The 24,950-nt window shown below is 42.2% G+C and overlaps 1 protein-coding gene across 3 annotated transcripts in view; it reads left to right on the top strand.

Annotated features, from left to right (window-relative positions):
- Nucleotides 1–3,934: 3,934 nt before the first annotated feature.
- Nucleotides 3,935–24,950, top strand: part of LOC125895007 (neuronal acetylcholine receptor subunit alpha-7-like) — a 71,201-nt gene continuing 50,185 nt past the window's right edge. Inside the window, exons 1-2 of one of the 3 annotated variants that reach the window (XM_049586777.1) lie at nucleotides 3,935–3,975; nucleotides 10,286–10,447. In XM_049586777.1, the coding sequence (XP_049442734.1) occupies nucleotides 10,387–10,447 (61 nt within the window). In that variant the 5' untranslated portion in view covers nucleotides 3,935–3,975; nucleotides 10,286–10,386. Of the gene's footprint in view, nucleotides 3,976–9,791; nucleotides 9,824–10,120; nucleotides 10,448–24,950 lie in introns of those variants that run through there. The other 2 variants (XM_049586776.1, XM_049586775.1) reach the window with 2 other exon arrangements.

The following is a 24,950-nucleotide window of genomic DNA, read 5'->3' as shown; positions in this document are numbered from 1 at the left end:
GAGCAGGAAGGCTTCCTGTGAATTTCTTTGTGTGATGTAATATTTACACTCACTCAAACACACATGCAGCCACGTGAAAATGACCACCTAAAAGCTGGAGTGAGGCTAAAAGTTGATGCAGAGAGACAATAACTAAAAGTCCAACAGAACAAAACCCATTAATAATTTAAACGCCTTCTATTTATGAACCTAAGCACCTCTAAGTGTGCGTATGAAAGAATGTGACAGTATCTTAGTGCATGTAATTGCATGAGCCTTTCTTTGATCACACATTATTATCACCGCCCACCCACACAATTGTTTATCGGTGTTTTGTTTGTGTTTTCCAGACTGTGTGACTGTGTTTCGCCCTCACCCCTGTGTGCACTGCTGACCTTTTCCACAGTGAGCTCCTAAGTGTGTGTGAGAGGTCTGACCTTTTATTTGACATCCCATAATAAACTGAGTCGCCACCTGGGCAGTGTAACGGAGACAAATGGCTGGCTGGCAGCAAGACAACAGAGGAGGAGCAGTTTGGGGAGGTGCACTCCATCATGTGGGCCGATATTCACACATAACCTAAATACAAACATGGAGAGGGCAGAGAAAACCTCACATTAAGTGTTTCCAAAATCCAAAATGACAATTATGAATGCACAGTTGCAGATGCAGACACATAACATGCACACACTCTTACACGGAGAGAGAAGGAGGAATGCAGATTCACAAATGCATGCACGCATACACACACACCTTGGGTAGCTGTGGGACCCTTGCGCTCTCTGCCACAGCAACATCTTTGCGTCTTCCACACATCAAAGGTAGCGACTCAGACAAAACTAAAACTCATCTGACCCCATTCTATCACACACACACACACACACACACACACACACATATGCACACATGCACTCTGCTGGGACAGGCGCATATTTCAGATATTTGATTTGGGGGAAATGAGGTGAGAAGGGTGTTTAACAAAATATAGGATTTAAAATTTCATTCACACTTTTCATTTTGTCATCGCTGACTTTATCTGTTTTGCTTGTATGTGGTGTTCACATACGTCCACATTTATTTAAGCAAAACAATGTAGCCCTGTCTGTTTGCAGCAGTTGTGTGTTCGCTAGGTTTGTTTAAAGTAGAAGACAAGAGGGATGTGGAGGGAAAAAAGGGACAGAGAGAAGAAGGAAAGAAGCAATGGTGTCTCCACAACATTTAAGTCCATTAGCAGAACACTACTCATTTATAAAAGATAGAGAATTAACAGCTCCCTCAAGATGCCCCGCTCTTTTTTGTGCTGCTGTTCTCCACCCTCCTATCAGTGGATCGGTGCGTTTAAATAAAGGCAAAATATGTTGCAGATTCCCTCTCTGTCTCTGTCTCTGTCTCTGTTTGCAGCATGGTGGGTATTGAGAGCTTCAGAATCTGTGTTGTGGATTCAGACTCACATGGATGGGACTTTTTTAGACGTAGATCCACAAGTATTATCTGATCTTTGATGTTTAAACAAATCTAGTTGGCTGGCAGCTGAGAGCCGAATCTCTGAGGTGCGTCTGAGACGTGTACCTGCTTTGTTGTTTTATCTGATGATGTGTGATAAAAAGAAAAGAGGTCAGATTTAAGTCAACCTCTGCGTCTCTCTGAGGTTTATGGATGAAACAGACCAAAGTCTCAACAGTTTGCTGGTGGAGAGATTCTGCACTTTTTTTTGCGGGGCGGTTTTGTTGTGTGTGTTTGTGCATTGTTTCTCTGGTGTGTGACAGCTTGTGTTTGTAAGTTTTTGCAATCCCTCCTCTCTAAGGGGTGAGATGATGTTGACAGCAGGCAACACATGGGGGGAGAACATTTATATTTATGCAAAAACAGATTCACAGGCTCACTGCGTAAACACAGCATGAAAAATGTTTGCATACTGTATTCATATACAGATGTACATCACTGTTTTAATGTGCTGCAACAAACCCATAAATGTTAAGTTTGAAATGTTAAATGTTAAGTTTATAATGAGCCTGAGCATTGTTATGATATTTTATTTTGAAGTCCTAACCTCTTGTGTCATTGCAGTTTCCTGTGTTTTCCTGTCTTTCATCAAACACACCTGCCCCTGATTATCCTCTCATCCATCCCTGTGTATATACATACCCACCAGATCCTCATGTCTCTGCCAGTCTTTGTTTCTTTGTGTCACATCTTTCTAGCAATCTCTGTGTTTGATTCCCTGGATTTTGGAGGATTTTTTTGCCACTTCCATATCTGTTTTGTTAAGTTTTTTTTGGCTCCTTGTTTGTATATTACCTGTTTGGACTGGAGTAAAGCCCCTACTCTGCCTCCTGTGTGTTCTCCGCATTTGAGTTTTCACCAGAGTTACTACAGCCCGACTTCATGGTCATGAAGCAATAAGTTTAATTTTGTTATGTACAACAAGCAATCAAAAACTTTGTAATGACTTTCAGGCTTCAGGCTTTTAGCCAAAACCAAGAAGCATCACACCAGTTTTCGCCTCTTTATATTGTCTCCCTGTTTGTTTTAGGATTGACTTTAACATCTTATTAATTACTTCTAAGGCTCCAAATGGCTCCACATTACATTTCAGACCCGTTAGTCCCTTATGAACCTTTATGTAGTTTGGTGAGATCAGCAATGTTGTTTGGTTTAGAGACAGTGGCACTGAGGAAAAGATGGGAGACAGAGCTGGAGGGAGAGAGATGAATGAAGATGTTGACAGCGCATGTTAGATGTTTTGAAGATAAAGTCAGAGGTGCCAGACTGAGATGGTTTGGACATGTTCAGAGGAGGGATAGTGAATATATCGGTAGAAGGATGCTGAGATTGGAACTGCCAGGCAAGAGGCCTGGAGGAGGAGGAAGGAGGAAGAAGAAGGAAGAAGAAGAAGAAGAAGAAGAAGAAGAAGAAGAAGAACAAGAAGAAGAAGAAGAAGAAGAAGAAGAACAAGAACAAGAACAACAAGAACAACAACAACAACAAGAACAACAACAACAACAACTACTACTACTTTTGGTTGTCCCAACCAAAGGGGACAGAGCTTTTGCCATCAGGGCTCCGAGGCTCTGGAATGACCTGTCCAAGGATATAACGTATATCATTTAAAGAGAAATTTCGGTTTATTTCAACCTGTCTCCTATCGTCTTAAATTTGTTTCTAGTGACATAAAAATAATAGTTAGCATGTTAGCCGTTAGCCTAGATACAGCCGTAGCGTCAGACCTGTTAAAACGTAAGTTAACGGGCATACTTCAAGTGCAAAGTTAGTCCACTAAACAAGCTTTTTTTCCACAAAGACCGCCTCATATCGTTAGGACAAATGTCAGAGAACATATAGAAAACGACATGTAAACGTGTTGTCTTACCTTACCGGTGTGCTGCCATGTTTGTTTACCATTTAGCTCTGCTTTCCAAAGCGCGGCAGAAATATATCTCACGAGCTCTAGATGAAGCCCAGCTGGATACTACTCCAGGTGGAGGTGTCTCGTCCTCGGTCACATCCAGACCTTGAAAATAAGGCTGCAACCGGTCCCATTCCTTGCAACAGAGGCATTCCTCTTCTGTGGGCACTGGGGCACAGCATTCACAGGTACACCACCAATCTCCAGAGCTATGCAGCCTTGTGGCAGCCATTCCTCCTCTCTCGTCCTCTACCTGTTGCGCCTCTCTCTCTCTTTCCTCCTCGGTTCTTCAATTTCACAAAGCTCTTCATCAGTGTATTCTGGCTCAAATAAATAAGGGCGGCCATCAGACTCTGCAAAATCAAATTCCTCCTCCACAAAGTCGAAGTCTGGCAAAAAGTCAGCCATTATTCTATAAATCTTTCATAAAATAAATGAATGAACTTTTCAGGCTACTGTCCGGTTCTGCCTTCCAGCTGTTGCTGCTTGTTCAGGCACGCTATGAGATCGCTGCCTGTTCTCGCAATATTTCGGCTGCGCTTTGGAAAGCAGAGCTAAATGGTAAACAAACATGACACCACACCGGTAAGGTAAGACAACACGTTTACATGTCATTTTCTATATGTTCTCTGACATTTATCCTAACGATATGAGGCAGTCTTTGTGGGAAAAAAGCTTGTTTAGTGGACTAACTTTGCACTTGAAAGGATGCCCGTTCACTTACGTTTTAACAGGTCTGACGCTACTATGTGCCCCGGCTGTATCTAGGCTAACTATTATTTTTATGTCACTAGTCACTTGAAACAAATTTAGGACGATAGGAGACAGGTTGAAATAAACCGAAATTTCCCTTTAAGTCTCTCTTTAAAACGTACTTCTGTTGGAAAGCATATTCTGACTTTATCTGAGCTGTCCCTCTATTTTATTGCTATCGTATTGACTTTGTTTCCCATTTAGTATCTTGATTTTAACTTTAACTTTCCTCATTTTATCTTTTACTAGATGACATTTTATGTTATTTGTTTCATTCTTCTTGTGTTTAAATGATGTTTAGTTTTGTTTTACAGCAACTGTAACTGTATTTTGAAAGGTGCCATATAAATAAAGTTTATTATCATCATTATTATTATTATTAAGCAATATGTTTGCATGTCCTGATCGGTACATCATGTTGCATGTTGCATCCAAGATCTAAGAAGAATCAAAAAAAAAAAAGGCAAACAGTCTGATTAATTGTAGTCATAGGGGTCCATGTTTAATACCAGCAAAGCTATATCAAAGCTGAATACTAACCTGCTCACCTGTCTTTACGCTGCTGGACTGTCACTCAGTTACTGGTTATGTTAACCTTGCAAAATTTGCATTGAATTTTTCTTTAGATATTTACACCCGAAAAAGAAAATTGTATTTATTTGAATTAAAATTAAATTAAATTAAATTAAATTAAATTAAATTAAATTAAATTAAATTAATAATAACCAGAAATAACAAGGTAAAACCATAAACAGGGATCTTTTCCTTACAATATACTCAATGATTTGTGAGCATAAAATCAGGCCTATGGGGTTTTACATAGTTGGCCCATTTTTCCCAGCGTGCAAAAAATTGTTCTATTTTGTAGCTGACAAATGCTGTAATCTCCTCCATTGTAAAGTCTGTCCATACCTTTAGGGTTGGGCTCTCCTGTGATAGCCATTTCCTGGTAAGGCTCTTTTTTATTCTAGCCACCGGCAGTATATTCATCAACCATTTGTCTCTTTCGCCCATTCTTGACGTATGCACCCAAAAAATATAATCAGCACATTTGAAAATATCTTGTAGGGCTTTGTGTATCCCTCCTCAGTAGTCTTAAATAACAGGGCAGTCCAAAAAGACATGGTAATGGTGTGCATTTTGATTTCCACTGTTTCTCCAGCAAAGAGAGGAGTTTCTTTCTAGTTTCTGTGAGGGTGAAATAAAATACCTGATCAAACTTTTCCAGGCAAATTCTCTCCATTTAAGCTTGTACATTTCCATTGAAATTCCCATATTGTTGTCCATTCTTCTTCAGATATGGGTACTGATATTGGAAGTTGAATGTGTTTTAAGATTTGCTAGACCCTCATCAAGACGAGATCATTTTACCAACAGTACCTGATTGATATGCTTTTCTAAACACTGCAATCAAATAGGCACTGGGCTCTGTTACATTTTAACTCTACATATAGTTATCTTCAATTGCATTCATAGCAAAGCATTACTTCTGCACTACTCTTACAGTTTAACTTAATCACCTTACATTACAATACCTTCAGTGTCAACCACAAATTTGCACCATCATAAGCATATGTTCTGTAGTAACACTCCCTGTAGGGATCTATCAATCTAACTATCTATCAAAACAACAGTTCACAAACTCTCAAAAACTTGTGTAGTATAATCCAAGTTTATTTATCTAGTTGTATGTTCAGTACCCCCAAATACATGCCTGATCCTTCCATTTTCATCCGCTTATCCAAAGTCGGGTCGCAGGGGCAGCAGGCCAAGCAAAGCACCCCAGACGCCCCTCTCCCCAGCAACGCTTTCCAGCTCCTCCTGGGGGACCCCAAGGTGTTCCCAGGCCAGATGAGATATATAATCCCTCCAGCGTGTTCTGAGTTTGCCCCGGGGCCTCCTACCAGTGGGACGTGCGTACCTCTAATGGGAGGCGCCCAGGAGGCATCCTGATCAGATGCCCGAACCACCTCAACTGACCCTTTTCAACGCTTCCACTCCAATCTTTCTCCGGATGTCCGACCGCCTTACCCTATCTCTAAGGCTCTAAGGTTTCGGCCCTTTGTATCTGCAATCTCATTCTTTCTGTCACTACCCAGAGCTGATGACCATAAGTGAGGGTTAGAACGTAGATGGACCAGTAAATTGAAAGCTTTGCCTTCCGGCTCAGCTCCTTCTTCACCACCAGCAATACAGTTTTGCTGTTGTTAAACTCGGCCCCCGAAGAATGTCCACTTTTTCTGGATTCTTCATTTATTGTTGAGGCATGTCAAAAAAGGTTTTCTTCCGGAATTTAATATTGCACAAGGTGAGTTACTGAGATGCAAATTATCATCTGGGGGGTGGAGTACTCCTTAAAGTTCAGCTGGTGTAACACCAAACAGAGCTGCTGGTGATTTCAGCGCTATGGACACCTCTTCATTAGAACTTCAGTAAAGCTCATCATCTGTAGTCTTAACACAACTTTAAGCTTTAAGTTCACAGTTGACTAAATATGATTTCCTTGGTAAAATGAGGATAACTTTAATGACTCTGCTTTCTGACTGACTAAAAGCTCACCCAGTGAGAGCAAGTGCAAGGATGAAGGTTGTGATCAGAGGTTTCACTGAGCCCACGGTGGCTGTCGGCCCACCTTCAGCACAGACGCATATGGGATTCTCTACCAAATCACATCTAGCAGCATAAATCTCCTCTGATGGAGCTCCACGAGACGCAGACATGTGGGGTATGAAAATAGCAAGAAGTGGTCTAATACCACTGGCACAGGACTGCCTCTTAGATGATACGCCCCTGTTCCATTGAGAGGGAGAGAAAGGGAGCCAGGCGGTGAGAACATTTGCACAAATGCGCAGCGTTCCCCCTCATCGCCTGTCGGATCCTATTTCCGACTGAAATTATTTATGGACTGGAATAAATAGGTCATTTGATTATGAGCCAGGCTGGCACAAAAAGGTGACAAATATGACAAAAATACTGTTGATGAACCTCTTTGTAGCATTGGTAAGTGGGAAATTGCAGCGCGACACACATCATATTCATAAATGATAGTCTACAGCTGTGGGAGAAGGAGGAGGAGGAGGAGGAGGAGGAGGAGGAGGAGGAGGAGGAAGTGGTGGTGATCTGTGCCAGTGTCTCAGGCCTGGTCGTGACCAGTGCCGAGAAAAACTGAGAGAGGAGTTGTGTCTGCTTGTATGTATCTATGACTCCGTGGCTTTGTCTTTTATTAAAACCAACATTAATGGATTTTTGGCCGCTTGGGGCGGCTCTTCAAGCTGTAAACACAACATTATGAATTTATTAAGTTGATATGGTGGACGGGTTTGCAAACCATTGCTTATTTACACATCCAGAAGACACAGAGCAACATTAGCATTCATTTGGTGTTGTGTCTTTCTATGATGGGTAAGTCCAATGTAGGCTACTCTCCTTTTGGTCGCTTTTCTTTTCCTTTAAAAGTCCAACTATATTAACCAGCTACTCAGTAATTTCTGTCACTCTGCGGTGTGATTCTGGACAGGTGAGTTTCTGAGCTGAAAACAATGCCAATGAGAGCAGTAAATCTAAACCAAAAGAGTAAAATTCAGGCTGTCAAACCATAACAATGTGCTAGAAGACAATAAAACGCTCCCAAGAGAACTGCAGGTGATGATTCTCTGAGGGTTCATCACAAGCACCCCCTTTCACATTAGCCTTTATACTAATTTGAGCCATTGTTATTGCAGGAATGCTGATTTAGAAATAACTCCACAGTGATTGTAAAATACTAGAAGTAAAGTTTACATCAGTTTCGGATCACTGATACGTCCAGTGTGTAGGATTTAGGAGCATCTACTTGCAGAAATGGTACATAGTATTCATACTTATGTTTTCATTAGTTTAAAATCACCTCAAAATAAGAATCATGTTTTCGTTACCTTAGAATGAACCATTTCTGTTAACATTCAGAGCCATGAATAAAGAGACCTAGATATAGCATTGGAGGTGGGGTCCTATTCATTCCTATAAAAGCTGCTTGGTGGCACATACCACACCTGGATGACTGGCACTGCTTCTGCACTGTGTGGCTCATAGAGCAGGTGTACTACAGACTTCCAGCAGCTGAGCCAGCTACTCAAGGTTTAGTGCTTTTCTAACTTGAACAGGGATGAAACGATTTAATTGCGTGGCTCCACTAGACTTTCCAAATGTTATTGGACCCAGTGAATCAAATTGTGATAGTTAAACGAGTCATTTCACAGGGGTTGTGACGCTCACAAAAATGTACACTGATTTACAGACGTCTTTTTTTGCCATGTAAGTCAATGAGAAAAAATCTTTATGGGCCACAAGGCATCACATGATGGAAGTAATTACACTATATATGGTCACTACAAAAATTGTCTGACAGCCTGACATACTTTAAGTGCAGCTGTACAGAGCACAACAACAGCCAGAACAGACAAATTAAACACTGGCTTCAGTTGGTTGAAATCTGCAACCTCACTGTCAGGTGCCACTAAATCCTACACACTGAACCTGTAGAGCAGAAAACCTCTGCCTAGTACTGCTTTATCTCTCTTCAGACTTACAAGCATGTTGCTCTTCTGGCCCAGGCCCCCAGGAGAGCTGCTCACCCTTGCAGAAAAATTTTCCCAGTTGCCACTCACAGTATTGCAGCAAAAAAAATCTCTGCAGCCCAAAAGCAACTTCCCCATAGACCATTATTATGAAAGAGACATCTGTAAAACTGTTGACAGGACACCTGGAACTGCAAACAAGACCAAATAGCCTATGAATCTTTCTATTCTAAATTTTTGAACCATGGTTGTTCAAAAACAGCTGAGAAAAGTGATTTAAAAATGTGTGATGTCATTACAATTAAAAGTCTATGAGCCAATGGGAACTCTGTTATGAATATTCAGTGGGCTGCAAACCATTAAAGTAAACCTGGAAGGTAAAAAACTTTTTTGGTGTATGTCACTGCTGCTGCTATACTGCTGCAATGCCGAAAATGTATAAACAATGAACTTTCAATACAAGTAACAGAGCACAATTGAATGAAAGAATGAATGACTTTAATTTTTAGCAAAATAAAAAATAAAACAAAAAACATCAACAGACATGCTCAAAAAGGAGTATGAAGACGTGTACACTTACATAATCCTACTCCCTTCTCAGTATTCATGTCTCATTTGAAAAGGAAATTATCAACAACTTAACAAAACTTATTTACAACCATTAACATAGATAAATAAGCAACAGATAAATGAATAAACCAACCCATCAGCATCACCCCCGTGTCTACACACCTCCTAAATATACTGTCTGTAGGCTACATATTTTAAAGTGCTCTAGTTGTGCTTCCTTTTCTACACATACGTTTCAAAGTTGTACGACCACAATGTTTTTTTCAGATTTAATTTTCCTCTTAAATTATTATCCCCCTCCCTGTCACAAAACATTTGTTGAAAATTGCCCGGAAGTAGATAATTTCTTGCTTTGTGCTGTTTTAAATTTCAATGCCTGTGACTTTAAAAACAGTGTGTTCGTGTGTGTGTGTTTTTCATCCAAATTTCAAATGTGAGTAGCGCACACACACATACATGCAGCACACATACAAACACTCGCTCTCTGTATACGTCACCCCCCCTCCCCCGGCTGCACGCGCACATCTCTTTAATGTAGTTCAGCACGGTTTGGAGACAGGTGAGGGCACGAGACACAAAACAACTGACTTTGTGAAATTAGTAGCCCATAATTAGACATTAACGTAACGTGTTACCGTCAATATTAAAGTAAAATATCTTATAAAAGAGAATTAAACCAAATTATTTCGAGTTTAAATGATTTAAATATCACGCCAGGCTGTAAGGAGGAAACTACAAACAAGCACGCGATGTATTAATGAATACGATGTCCCAAGTGTTCTCCATCAGATATCACGCTACGATAACTTTACTTTAATCACCGCCATGTCTTGTTGTACCTGAGAAGTTTTAACAGCCACATTTCTGCCTCGGACGCGCGTGCTCGTGCAGCCCCGCTGTGTGAGGGAATGTGTGTTTGCGGAGCAGCGTGAACGCGCCAATCTCAACTCCACACTCATTCCGGTCTGTCAGTCTTTTTCACCTCACACACTCCGTTTCCCTCCTCTTTGTCTCTCTCCAGCCTCATGTTCACACCACCGTCAAGCCGGAGCTGATTCCCCGTCTAGCCGACACTGAGAGCCCGCTGCCCGGGGCCGGCGGAGTGCACACAGCGGTGCCAGGATGAAGTTTTGGGGACCATGTTCGGTTGGATTTTATATTTGTGCGGCCATGCTTTTCAAAGGTAGGTTTGGGGAAGAGAGAAGTTTTATCTCTTTTTCTTGTAAGGCACTTCCTTCAGTAACTGCATGAGGTTGTTTAGTTAAATTAAGAGTATAATAAAAAACAGATGATTGTGACGGAAAATCACTGTTAGTCCTGCAGCTTTTGTGTTTTGGATTATCTTGTCTAGACGTTTTTCTGTTACACCTTAAGGGACAGATGAGGTTTGGTTTGGTCTGTTGGAAGCATTTTTTTTAAGATTTGAAAGGCAACATTTAAACCTGAACCATGGAACTTTTCAATAATTAATTTCAAGTTACAAAGTCCAAAGAATCACTATAAATGTTGTGTGCCTTCTGAATGTTTGAATGACAAATGTGAATCAGTAAAAAAACACCTCCTTCTGCACCCTAAATTAATATTAGTTTCACACACTCATGTACCTTTTGTAAAAGGGCAATTAATTACACTAAGAGGTATTTTTAGATACTGTGCGCATGTCCTCCATTAATGTTCGATCATTCGTGTGCAATTAGATGTTCATGCATGACTCTAATTCTCTCCTAAGCTCCATCCCATCATCAGCATCTGTAACATCTGTGTTGTTTACTTATGGGTTTGTGACACAGAGGCTTTGCTGAAGATATGCCCTCAAACCCTCTATTTAGGCATCTGTGTGTGTGTGTGTGTGTGTGCGCGTACAGTATGTGTGTGTCCACCATATGCAGACATCAATCTGCTGTCTTCCACCTTCCTCACATCTCCAGCGATCCAGTCAGTGGTCATCTTGTTAGTAAGGAGGGGGGAGGAATGACCTAAATGACAAAGACTGAAGGGCTGTCTTTCATGGACAGTGTTGCTGTCTCATGTTGAGACAGTGTGTCCCGTCTACTGTCAAAGTTGTGAAAGCATTGCAAAAGATACATATAAAGCACAAGTGATGTAATTCTCAAACAATTCCTAAAAATCTGCCAGCATGGTGAGAAAGTTTCAGTGTCTTTTTAAAGGGGTGCTTTGCTGAGTCGATATAATACCATATCCTGATGAAACTGGTGATTTACACCCCTACATCCAGCAGATTGTCAGTGACTCTCAGGCTGTTGCTCAAACTACAGATTGTGCCTTTGCATTTTCCTGTGCCCTCCACCCACCATGGTCACAAAGAGTATAGAAGCGGATCAAGGGAGACTCCTGCTCCTCTCTGTTTATCAAGCTCAGATGAAACTGTAAAACGAGGCAGTGCTGATCAAATATAAACCAAGAGTCTGTTACTGTATTGCCTTCTCAGCTAAAATGTTTTCAGAAACATTTTTTAGCACTCTGTTTAACTGTAATTCAGGATTGCTTGTTACCAGCCGGCCACCATATTGTTTCCTGTGTCAAACGGACAAGTTTGCATTACGCTTGTTTGAGATGAACTGCGCCTCGCATGGCAAGTGGACAAGAGCAGGCAGCTGCAGCAGAAGGTGGTGACAAAAAGCCACTGTCAAGTCGGTCAGTTTCCAGCAGCATTCAGTCCGTACAGGAAGTCACAGAAAAACTCACACTTGTCTGATCTGATGCCAATTTATAAAAATGCTATCAAACTTTATCATCAGTCAAAAAACATGTATTCTCTTAACAGAATAAACCTTCAAATCAGACAAATAACATTTAAATCTCTGAAATTCAACAAAATTGTGAAGTTTGTCTGAAACATCATATTGTTGAGTCAACATCTAAACCAATCTGTTAGATCAGGAGAGTGCTAGGTGTTTCCCATCATGCCCTAGGTCGTGCAGTCAGCGGAGAGCAACGGCAGCGCCTGGCTCTAAAAACTGCGACCACCTTGCTCTTGCGAGAATATCGCTGTCCACTTTTGTTTGACGCCACAGCAAGTCTGGATGAAGCTCAATACAAAAATAACCAGCATACACTGTGCTGTGATCGCCGGTGATCAAATCTGCGCAGGCCTGGCTCATCTTGAGCGAACCTTTTTTGTCACCCACCAACGGGAGCATTTATTGTTCCAGTGCAGTGAAGTGCATTCTGGTAGTTGAAAGTTTTCTACCTCTTGAGCAAAAGCAGATGTCACAGCCCTTTTTCTCTGTCTTCTCTGGTCATATAGTCCCTGTTTCGTAAAGTATTTGTATCTTTCTACTGCATCGACAACCTATGGTCTAAGACAGTTTAAAAATATTATTAACATGAACAACTCTCTTCCAGATCCAAAAAGTACTCGTACTCGTATCATACTCGTCGTCCTCTGCTTATCCAGGTCTGGGTTGCGAGGGCAGCAGCCTCAGCAAAGAAGCCCAGACAGTCCTCTCCCCAGCCACTTCCGTCAGCTCTTCCGAGGGAACCCCGAGGCGTTCTCAGGCCAGCCGGGTGATGTAGTGCCTCCATCGTGTCCTGGGGTGGCCCCGAGGTCTCCTCCCGGTTGGACATGCCAAAATCACCTCCCAAGGGAGGCGTCCGGAAGGCATCCTTACTAGATGCCCGAACCACCTCAACTGCCTCCTCTCGATGTGGAAGAGCAGCGGCTCTACTCTGAGTCCCTCCCTGATGTCCGAGCTCCTCGCCCTATCTCTAAGGCTGAGCCCAGCCACCCTGCGGAGGAAACTCATTTTGGCCGCTTGTACTCGCGATCTCGTTCTTTCGGTCACTACCCAGAGCTCGTGACCATAGGTGAGGGTTGGAATGTAGATCGACCGGTAAATCGAGAGCTTCGCTTTCTGGCTTAGCTCCCTCTTCACCACAGCGGATTGTTTAAGCTGCTGACGCCGCCCCAATCCGCCTGTCAGTCTCCCGCTCCATCCTACCCTCACTCGTGAACAAGATCCCGAGATACTTAAACTCCTCCACCTGAGGCAGGACTTCCCCCCCGACCTAGAGAGGGCAATCCACCCTTTTCCGGCTGAGGACCATGGCCTCAGACTTGGAGGTGCTGATTCTCATCCCAGCCGCTTCACACTCGGCTGCGAACCGTCCCAGCAAGAGCCAGAGGTCACTGTTCCAAAAAGTAGAGTGCTAAAACTTAAATTTGTGATGTCCCCTTTTTTTCTTTCAAAGGATAAGCAGCAGAAACAGTTGACATGATAGCGCTAGATAGATGGATTTCACCCTTCTGTTCACCAAACCTCTGACACAGACACCCCCTACAGGATGTTACTTTAACAGTGAATGTCATGGCGAGTCACGTTCGACTGTTGGCAGGAGTCTTTGGGCATGGGGATTAAAGAACCAGCTAGCCGCTTGTAGGCCTGCTATGTTCACAGTCACTGCACCACTGATAAGCAGCTTTAATCTGTCAAGGGAAACACAAGACAATAGCCAAAAGGGGTGAGATAGGACAATTTAGTTTCCTTGAAATAGAAACATGATTTTGTGACATCTTGGGCTCCACACAGTCGTGTAGACAGATGACGGAGGGAATTAGACTTAAGTTTACTCCTCAGGCAGTGGACTTTTTTTGTTTTGGTAATAACCAAATATAAAAGACTCAACAGCCCCATATTCAGATGCAGTAAAAATACAAAATATCCTCTGATGAATTTATTTTCCTGACCCTAACTGGTAGGAGTGAAGTTGCCTGGCACAGATGCTGTAATAATATCTGCTTGATTTCAGTGCAACGGCTCATCTCTCTTGATGTCTTCCTCTGTCTCTTTCATTTATTCTCTTTCTCTCTCGCACAGTCTGCTCGCCTCTTATATTTTCCATGGTCAGCAATACTCGACACTTCCCAAGACTCTACGCTCTTTAGTTTATGTTAAACGTACTTTTTATGCTCTTGTTCAGCATCTCAGTCATGTGTGAAATGCTGCTGCTCGTTCACTGACAATGCTGAAAACATTAAAACTGTGTAACTGTAAATGGGCACCCTAAATTTACCTGATAACCTGTAGAGCTTTCTGTAGTTTTTAAAAAGATATGCAGGGCTCGGTAGATTGTGTTCAACATGGTGTCGAAGTATGGATGTGGTAGCCACGCACTCAGCGCTGCAACACAACGAAGGTCTTAGCTCCTGGATTAGGATTAAACATCCAGTGGTCTTAGAGCTCTGAGCCCTCGACCACAGATTATAAATCTCCTGTCTGAATCCATCCATCCCAAACTCCATTAACACACAACACCATGCGCTCTGATCCCTGCTGCTCACCACTGTGGATTGTCACATGATGCTAGAAATGATGTGCTAATGGATGGGTCCGTGACTCCTCGTTTGCTTTAAGCAACAAACACACGCTCACAGTGGTAATGAGCACGTGTACATGCACATGGAAGCCCATTCACTTTCAGAGAAAGACATTAAGAGACACAAAGAAGTGATGAGCAATACAAGTTGGCTGCAGAAAGTGGAGAGGGTTGCAATCGCTTATGTAAAATTGATCTTTATGAGATTACTTTATCCCAGTGGTCTCTTTTACTGTCCCTCATCTGTCTCTGTTCTCTTTCCCTCGTGTCTCCTTGACACGCCCTTTATCCCTCATCATTACTGATTACTTTTACATCACTTCTTGACAATGACATGCTGCCCTTCTCTTGCTTCTGTGTCTGTTTGAGTGGGTGCAGGTTTCAGATTTAAACCTCTTTACAACATTTATATTTATATTTCCAAGACCAAGCAGCGCAGCATGAATACAGCAAATAAAAGCCTTAATTAAACTCATATGATATGTTATGTAGTGGACTGAAAATTGTTTTATTCTAGTGGGCTACCTAACGTTGAATTTGTATTTATAATGTTAATAATTTGTATAATAAAAAAATCAATACTGGGCACTGTGTAACGATACAATATTACCACAGAAAAATATTGCAATACTTTGCTGTATCGATGTTTTGCTCCCACCCGTAGCTGTCTTTGCAGTAGGAAGATGCAAATACCTTTTGAAATTGGTGCAACATGACCAGAGAAAACAGAAGAAAAAGGGCTGTGACATTCCCTTTTTAGAAAACCTACTACTATCCCAATGCACTGCACCACACCAGACCAATAAACGTTTCCTCTGGTTGGTGATGTAATGCAATGGCCAATTTGACACAGGAAACAATATAATGGCCAGCTGGTAACAAACAGTCTTGACTGACAGCTAAAATATGTTTCTGAAAACATTTTAAGTGAGAAATAGGTAATGCAACAACAGATTCTTAGTTTATATTGTAACAGCACTGCTTAGTTTTACCGTTTGATGTCAGCATTTTCAGCTGCTGTTTTTACAGTTCAGAAAACAGTATGGCATCCACTTTCTGTTCACAAATTCTTGTATTCTAGCCAAACAGTGCACTAAAATATGTTAATGAATACATTTTAGCTGAGAAATGGGCGATACGGTAACGCCAGGGTCACACCAGACGCGGAAACGCTGTGAATAGCCTCGAAGCGCCTCAAAGCGAAGCCAGTTTCCTTTCGGCGCCCATGTTAACCGATTGTGTCATCCACACCGGCCGCGCCGTGTAGCTCCGTGGCTGGCGCTGCAGCGATTGTTTCGGCGTCTGGTCTATTTTCTGCAAGAGAGAGCGAGAGAGACTATAGGGGGTGGGGGTTGGGGTACACACACGCAAACAAAGAGAGATACTGATGATGGAGACAACAGCTGGGAGCAGAAGCGCTTGTCAACCGGCGTGGAGAAATGCGCGTCTGGTGTGAACGGGCTTGCGCGAGAATTTCGTTGCGCAGCACTTCACTGGCAGTGTGGCCCTGGTGTAACAGTGTCTTGGTTTGTATTTGGTCAGCACTGCCTAGTGTTAAGGGTGGTAGACCTGGTTCAATCCCAAGAGGGAGCACTTCTATGCGGAATTTGCATGTTCTCCGGATACTTCGGCTTCCTCCCACAGTCCAAAGACATGCAGGTTAATTGGTGACTCTAAATTGTCCGTAGGTGTGAATGTGAGCGTGAATGGTTGTCTGTCTCTATGTGTCAGCCCTGTGGTAGTCTGGCAACCTGTCCAGGGTGTACTCCACCTTTCGTCCAACGTCAGCTGGGATAGGCTCCAGCCCCCCCGCGGCCCCTAACAGGATAAATGGTTACGAAAATGGATAGATGGATGCATAGTTTTACAGTTTGATCAGAGTTTGAGAGAGAGAAAGATGGGGGCGTCTCTCTCTAGATCTGCTTCTATACTCTTTGTATGTGTGTTTGTGATGGCGGGCATACAAAAATGTGGAAGTACAATCTGTAGTTTGAGCAACAGCAATACAGACAGCGAAAAGTGATTTGAGCTGGGAGATGAGCAGGGAGTTCTGGGTGCTGCTAAGATCAAATGAAGTTTACCAAAGTTCATTTTAACACATATTGTCCACATTGTCATGACACAAAGCTGGTTGAAAATTTGTGAAGTGTCCCTTTAAAGTCAAACATACAAGTTTTAGCTTATGTGTAATGACTTCACAACCCTGTCTTGATGAAGTCTCACAAGATGTAAAACAAGTGTCATTAAAAAGCTGTGTAACATTACTAAAAGAACTTTTTTATGGCTCTAAAAATTTTCAGGACATTTTAAGGACCCATGGATGTCCTGGGTTTTCCCTAAACCTCTTCATTTTCACCTCCCTCTATAACATGGATTATATTTCCCCTCCCTGCTCCTCCTTTACACTCTGCCTCCCTCACTTCTGTGCCTGCTGTTATCAACTCCCATGTCTCGTTCCTCTCTCTCCGTCTTCATCTCTCCCCGTCTCCTGTCTGTGTTTTTAGGCGATGAGCTCGCCACCTGGCTTAAGATGCAGGTTTAAAGCTGCTGAACATCTGGATACTTCACTGCTGACCTCCCCTGACTCTTTTCCCCACCTAATGATTGATAGTGAAATAATGAGGTGCTAGACCATTGCCGGTGTAGAAGTGACCTTAATTTAAAATGATGAGCACTTGATTTTGAGTTTTAGAGGCAGAACCGTCTGTCAGCTACTCATAGGTGTTACACAATAACAGTGGCACCGTTAAGAGTATTCTCTCAAGTTTTGTGTCTTTTGAAGGACACGTGTTTCTCAGAAGCACAAGGTAATGCGCTCACAGGCACAGGCGGACACTTTGTTGCAGCCCATCAGACATTTTAGTGTCTGAGTCGCATTATGTCTTCACCTTGGGGTGCTTTTCTTACAGTTAAATGACAGTTATCAAGGTCTTTGTCACAGTCTAAAGGAGAGAAAGATGGCCTCTGTGAAGGTGGACACACATTTACAGGTTTGAGACAGGAAGTTTTAGATTATACAGTATATATATACTTTATGCGACTGCTGTACAATTATCATCTGTAGCAAACATGCTTAATTTTAGCAAGATTCATTTCCAATCCTGTCACTCTGGCCAGTGAAATTTTGGTAATGTCAGTATGTGATGTACCTACCTACCTGTTGTAGGGCCGTCACGATAAATGCAGTATTGCAATACTGCCATCCACTACCATGAGTAGTAGCTTGTCACTGTCACTTTTTTAGAGCTGTCCCGTACTAAGAATTTTCCTAGTCCACCAATAGTCATCATTTAGGGCCATTAGTCGACTAGTCGCACGCATGTTTCATTCATTCATTCATCTTCTAACCGCTTCATCCTCTTGAGGATCGCGGGGGGGCTGGAGCCTATCCCAGCTGACATTGGGCGAGAGGCAGGGTACACCCTGGACAGGTCGCCAGACTATCGCAGGGCTGACACATAGAGACAAACAACCATTCACACTCACATTCACACCTATGGACAATTTAGAGTTATCAATTAACCTAGTCCACGCATGTTTATGATATTAATTTAATTATTAAATGATATATTTTGGGCGGGGCAACACAACAGTTTGAGTTGAAGGTGTGAGAAAGAATAGTATCAGTAACATTGTTAACACTGTGCTACATTACAGAGAAATACAAAACCGTACTAATGAACCTTCATTAATATAGGCCTATATTTTATCTCCAAGTGCATGTCACACACTGAGCGAGCCGCCTGTTAATAATGCTGTCGGCAAAGCAGTAATGATTGTGCTAAGTGGCTAATGGGCATGTGGCTACTTCCGTGTTTCAGATGATACGTCATGTTTGTAGTCGACCAATGAAGATGAGTTTACATATCACCTTGGGTTCGTCCTTCACCTTCTCAAAATGATCCCACACTTTGGATTTCCTGCCCGACATGTTAGTAACTAGCCTGTGGAATAACCGCAGGTACCAGCTCTGTGAATTAGGGGCCATACACATGCTGTGTGTTGAACCACCTGGAGAACACAAGGTCAGGCACTGGGAGCTACTGTTGTGCCTTTTTTGTGCCAGCTTTCAGGAGCACAGCTTCTTCCAGGTGCTGTTTATAAGTGTGTAGGCCTATCGTCCATGGGACAGATGTAAAGCTCTTGGTAGTCCTGCACTAACATGATCAACATCTCCATATTTATCAGACTGAATATTTACAGAAGAAGGGAAAGATATCTGTCAGCCGTGATTGGTTTGTAACGTGAAATGGTCCAGTTATATAGCTATTGATTTATTTTGACGAGGTGCAGCTCCTAATAGAGTTTCACATTTTTTTTTTGTGACTAAGCGACCATTGAAATCTTGCCAACTAATGACCTTTCTGGTCAACTAATGTTTGGTCTACCATTAGTGGGCAGCCCTACACTTTTTACCCAGCCGTTGACCCACAGTGGAGGAGGGTCGGATACAACAGATACAACAAAGACTAACCGTCACATCGCTGAAAAACGTTGGAGCATTGGAGGATAAATGATAAAACCCGTACATCCTCTCGTCCTATGTGCTTTATCCTTAATTTCATTCAGAGCAAGTACTTTACCTTGTGCCAACATTTATACTTCTGGGATATTCTGTATCATGGCAACCAGATGCAACCAAAGCGTCTCCGCTGAAAAAACGGTGCTCCCCATATTGCACCTCATTGCCCTTTTGCGTTCTGCAATTCACAATAAACAAGTGTTTCATTTGTTTTAAAACGGTGTCACCTTTGTGATTTCAGCAGCAACAATATAATACTAAATATGGTGATAATACACATCGTGCCGCCTCTAATCATGGGTGCTGCTATATTTGAGTAAAAAATCCCAATGGAATGAGGATCAAATTAAGTGAAGCTGCAGTTTCAGTTTTTATGTCATGCACTATGTGTATATATAAACACATTTTTATGTGAGTCGTGATTGGAAACTAACAGCATGTTGCAATCCCCTACCTGAGTTCTTGCTGTAGTGGGTGTACTGTTTCATCTTCAAGGTGTAAATCATATTCGGCACATGAAACAGCGTCAGACAAACAAAATGTACTGCGGCTTTAATCATATCACTCCCTCCCCATCACCATTGTGCTGTGTATATGCAGAGCTATTTATTTTTCTGTTTAACACATACACTAACACAAGACATTTGCATCAGAATGGTTGAAAATGTGCAGCATTTTTCGTGTCTGTCCAGGCCCTCAGGCCCTCGCTGGCGGTCTGTCAGCGGTTTCTTTGTGCAGCCGTATTCTCCCTCCAGGTTCATAACTCTAGTCCTTCTGTCCCAGAGCATTCTGGGATCAGAGCCCTGTTATGCTCCAGACTGGATAATAGACTTGGCTCTTTACGTACATTTTTTTGAGATTTAGCAAGCATGTTTACCACCATATGAAACAAGATTACTCTAAATAATGAGGGGTTTGTTTCACTATAGTGTGGTTTCTGTGTTAGTGCTTGGACAAGGCTCAAAAGAAAAAACTTGCTCTCATCATGCCTGCCTATGGTCTGGCACCTGATCACTACCTTTTTAGGAAGTCCCGACCTGACCTGAGCGATGTGGGGGTACACGCTCATAAACATCCAGAGCACGGACAGTAAGAAGAAAATAAGAACAGACAGGCAGGGGGCAGAATCTCTGAAGAAAAATGCACAACCACACACTTCTAGTGGGTCATAAATGATGATTGAGAGGGTGTGTGAGTCTGTACATTGTCTTAGGAATATCCTGAATAGTGTATTTTTTAAAGTCTTTTATTCTCCCTTCTATTCTTATCATCCCGACCCTTTTGTCCCCACAGCTCTGTTGTGTCCTCGCTGTTTATTCACCATGGTTCATATTACATCACTGGGAACCTCAGGGGCCAGAGGAGGCCCCATGTTAACCCTGTTAACACTGTCTGTCTAGCGGGTGAGATTCTTCATGTGGAAAAAAAAAAGTGGCTGAAGCCAGTTACACTAGAGCTGCAGAGAATCATGGACACAGCATGTAAAAGCAGTGAAACTTGCAAAAACAACTGTGATAGGCTGAGACACCTGCCAGTCAAGCAAAAACACCAACAATTAATTTATTTCGCTGGACATTGTTTTCTTCCTCAGTAGCAGCTGAAGGATAGTGACGCAAAGGAGTATTTTTTACTAAACAGTAGGGATGCTAAGGTGAGGAAATTTTCCCTCTGGTTTATAAACTCATGACAACATAGATGTTACTGATTACACTGGATATTTTACAAGGAAAGGTATTCATCAGTGACGCTCAGCACCTATAGAGCACTGTATAAAGTTGCTGATAACACAAACCAAACATTTTCCACTGTTCCAGTTTCATGTTAAAAAACTTTAACTGGTGAAACACAAGTTGACTTTTATTATTAAAACTCACAGGAAATACAATGCAATTAGATTAGCACTACCGCTATCATCCATGAAAAATGCGTATTAAAAACAAGACAACCATCATTTTCAGCATGTGTTGACAGTGGATCGGTTTGAAATACTGCAGTGAGCAATGGAATAAGACGGAGCGGCCACAGTGAGCTACAGGTGACAGGCTGCACACCTCCAACTACACTGAACAAAAATATAAACGCACCACTTTTGTTTTTGCTCCCATTTTTCATGAGCTGAACTCAAAGATCTAAAACATTTTCTATCCACACTAAAGACCATTTCCTCACAAATATTGTTCACAAATCTGTCTAAATCTGTGTTAGTCAGCACTTCTCCTTTGCCGAGATAATCCATCCCACCTCACAGGTGTGGCATATCAAGATGCTGATTAGACAGCATGAATATTGCACAGGTGTGCCTTAGGCTGGCCACAATAAAAGGCCACTCTGAAATGTGCAGTTTTATCACACCGCACAATGCCACAGATGTCGCAAGTTTTGAGGGAGCGTGCAATTGGCATGCTGATTGCAGGAATGTCCACCAGAGCTGTTGCCTGTGAATTGAATGTTCATTTCTCTACCATAAGCCGTCTCCAAAGGCGTTTCAGACAGTTTGGCAGTACATCCAACCGGCCTCACAACCACAGACCACGTGTAACCACACCAGCCCAGGACCTCCACATCCAGCATGTTCACCTCCAAGATCGTCTGAGACCAGCCACCCGGACAGCTGCTGCAACAATCGGTTTGCATAACCAAAGAATTTCTGCACAAACTGTCAGAAACCGTCTCAGGGAAGCTCATCTGCATGCTCCGTCCTCATCGGGTCTCGACCTGACTGCAGTTCGTTGTCGTAACCAAAGAGTGGGCAAATGCTCACATTCGATGGTGTCTGGCACGTTGGAGAGGTGTTCTCTTCATGGATGAATCCCAGTTTTCACTGTTCAGGGCAGATGGCAGACAGCATGTGTGGCGTCGTGTGGGGGGGGCGGTTTGCTGATGTCAACGCTGTGGATCGAGTGGCCCATGGTGGCGGTGGGGTTATGGTATGGGCAGGCGTATGTTATGGACAACGAACACAGGTGCATTTTATTGATGGCATTTTGAATGTACAGAGATATCGTGACGAGATCCTGAGGCCCATTGTTGTGCCATTCATCCACGACCATCACCTCATGTTGCAGCATGATAATGCACGGCCCCATGTTGCAAGGATCTGTACCCCCCCCCCCCCCCAATAAAGCAAAACTGCACATTTCAGAGTGGCCTTTTATTGTAGCCAGCGTAAGGCACACCTGTGCAATATTCATGCTGTCTAATCAGCATCTTGATATGCCACACCTGTGAGGTGGGATGGATTATCTCGGCAAAGGAGAAGTGCTCACTAACACAGATTTAGACAGATTTGTGAACAATATTTGTGAGGAAATGGTCTTTAGTGTGGATAGAAAATGTTTTAGATCTTTGAGTTCAGCTCATGAAAAATGGGAGCAAAAACAAAAGTGGTGCATTTATATTTTTGTTCAGTGTACCTATCCAACTCCTTTTCCCTTTTTTTTTTTTAAATTTCTTTTTTTTTTTTTGAGCCATGCGCTGTTCATATTTGGTAACGTGATTGTGCTGAAACAGATTGGTGGTATTACCTTTGGTCATTGAAACGGTCTTTCTGTGCTGTCGTCTTCACAAAAGCCAAAATGTGTCCAGATGACGGACATGGCATTCCTCTATGGTTCAAGCTGCTCAAGTTGCTCAGTTGGCTCAGTGTCTGAGCTCCATGTTGTTTTCAGGTCGCGGACTGGGTAGGTTGGAGTCACATGATTACACGTGCAGTAGTACGTTTTTAAGGGGACAGCATATGAACACACACGGTGAAGAAAACGAAATTACCGACAGGAATAGTCATGTTGGTTTCGATTTGATTTCCATGGAATAGCCTCAACATTTAGCCATCATGTTTGTAGCCTTCTTTTTTAATTTATTTTCAATATATGCACACTAAGTTGAAGACCAAAAATGCCATTGATTAATTTTCCATCAACTAATCATTTCAGTAGTCTCCAATCAGTTTTTTGAATAAGGCGTCTATCTCTATGATAAGTTTTGTGACATCATGTTGGGATTTCCCAAAATTTTAATAGTATGAAAATCCAGTCTTACATGATAAGATGACCTGATCAACATAAGAGTGGTACAGTGTCTTGGCAGAAAGAGACTAAGGAACAAAGCAATTATCATTCCTCTGCGTGTGTGTGTGTGTGTGTGTTGGACACTGGCTCAGCCTGGATCGGTTTAGCTGAGCTCATCAGGGGCACTAAAACACCCTGATGTAAGAGGTGGTCATTTAGTGCTCTGCCTAAAATAGCACTCCTGTTTGGGTGTTTGTGTGTGTGTGTGTGTGTGTGTGTGTGTGTGTGAGAGAGAGAGAGAGAGAGAGAGAAAGGAAGAGGGAGAACGGATCCCTCAGGCCGCCTGTGTTTGGATAGCCTGTGTCTGATGAGTGTGTTTGGGAGCCTCATCTGAACGCACTGACCCAGTAAAAAATATTCAGATGGGACACAATCGCCAAGCTGAATTTCTTGGTGTATGTTAATGTGTGTGTGTGTGTGTGTGTGTGTGTGTGTGTGTGAGAGAGAGAGAGAGAGAGAGAGACAGAGAGAGTGAGAGAGGTAATAATTACGTGCCGAGTGTATTTGCACCTGAACAAAAACCTATATTTCGGCACAGTTTACACATCAGCTGTGCAACAAAGTTCACCCTCTACCCGTTTGTTTGGACTCACTTGCCCTCTTCCTCGAGAGACTTCCTATTGAATCCCACTATTTGTTTGCAGACGATGCTAACCGGTGACAGAGCTGATCATGATCATGAATTAATTTCCAGGTTTTTTGTTCATTTCCTCAAAACCTAAGCGGCTCTAGGATGCACTTATTCATTGCAAATCAGAACAAAAATGCTGAAAACAGGAAAAATAAATCAATTTAGGACAAGGCAGAGAGACTGAAAAGGAGGAACAGAGGTAACAAGAGGGAGGCATATATATATAGAGAAGGATCAAAAGAGGGGATATCACAAGATTTGGAATGGCTTGTAAAGAGATGAAGCCACTGATAGAGGCAGAGAGGTGCAGTGGAAATAGAGAAGAATAAACACTGTACAGTAGAATAGCAAAGGAGTGGGATACTGCAAAGATTGGGGTGACTTTTACATGAGGAGGAAAGAGGGTGGAAAGAATTGGGATTAGAGGTGTGACGCTTGAGAGGAAGTGAGGGAGGAAGGATGGCAAGAATGTGCCTCTGATTTTTTCCCATTCATTTTATTTACATTTGCATATTACATTAAAAAACTGTTAGAAAGTCTTAACTGTCCTCGAGGGGCAGTTTGGTTTGCAGCAGTAGTCAACGCAACCAAAATTATAGAACACCAACATCATAAAATGATACAGTAAATAGACATAAGTACATTAAACATACAACAAGCTGTTTACAGGATGCAGAGCGATGAGGTAATGCATTTATTTGTGGCTATGTAAAATTCAATAACTCTAATATGAAGATAATGAAAGTCAACTTTGTTTAGCTGCTAAAGTAGATTCATATGTTGACGTAAAACCACGTTTCCCAATGTCTTTCATAAATAAAATAAATATATTACATACGTCTATCACTGTCCCTTTTAGTTTTTTTTCTGTTTATCTGTCAGTTTGTTTCTTCTTGTCTTTGCTGATTCTGCCCCAGTATCAGCCATAACCACGAAATATATAAAAATATATAATAAATAACACTCTTCAAAGAATAGTCTCCTCCTTCTTACTTTTAACTGGCCAATGTTGAACTCATTACGAACTTTGCCATGTAAACATGTAAACAAAGGCTCTTCTGGTCTGCGTGCTGTAAATTGTTTTGTACAATTTCATGCTCATGTAGGTCATATAGAGACATCAGTTTCA

The sequence above is a fragment of the Epinephelus fuscoguttatus genome, linkage group LG9 (assembly GCF_011397635.1).
Source record: "Epinephelus fuscoguttatus linkage group LG9, E.fuscoguttatus.final_Chr_v1".
Lineage (NCBI taxonomy): Eukaryota > Metazoa > Chordata > Actinopteri > Perciformes > Serranidae > Epinephelus > Epinephelus fuscoguttatus.
This window is presented reverse-complemented; position numbering and strand designations above follow the sequence as displayed.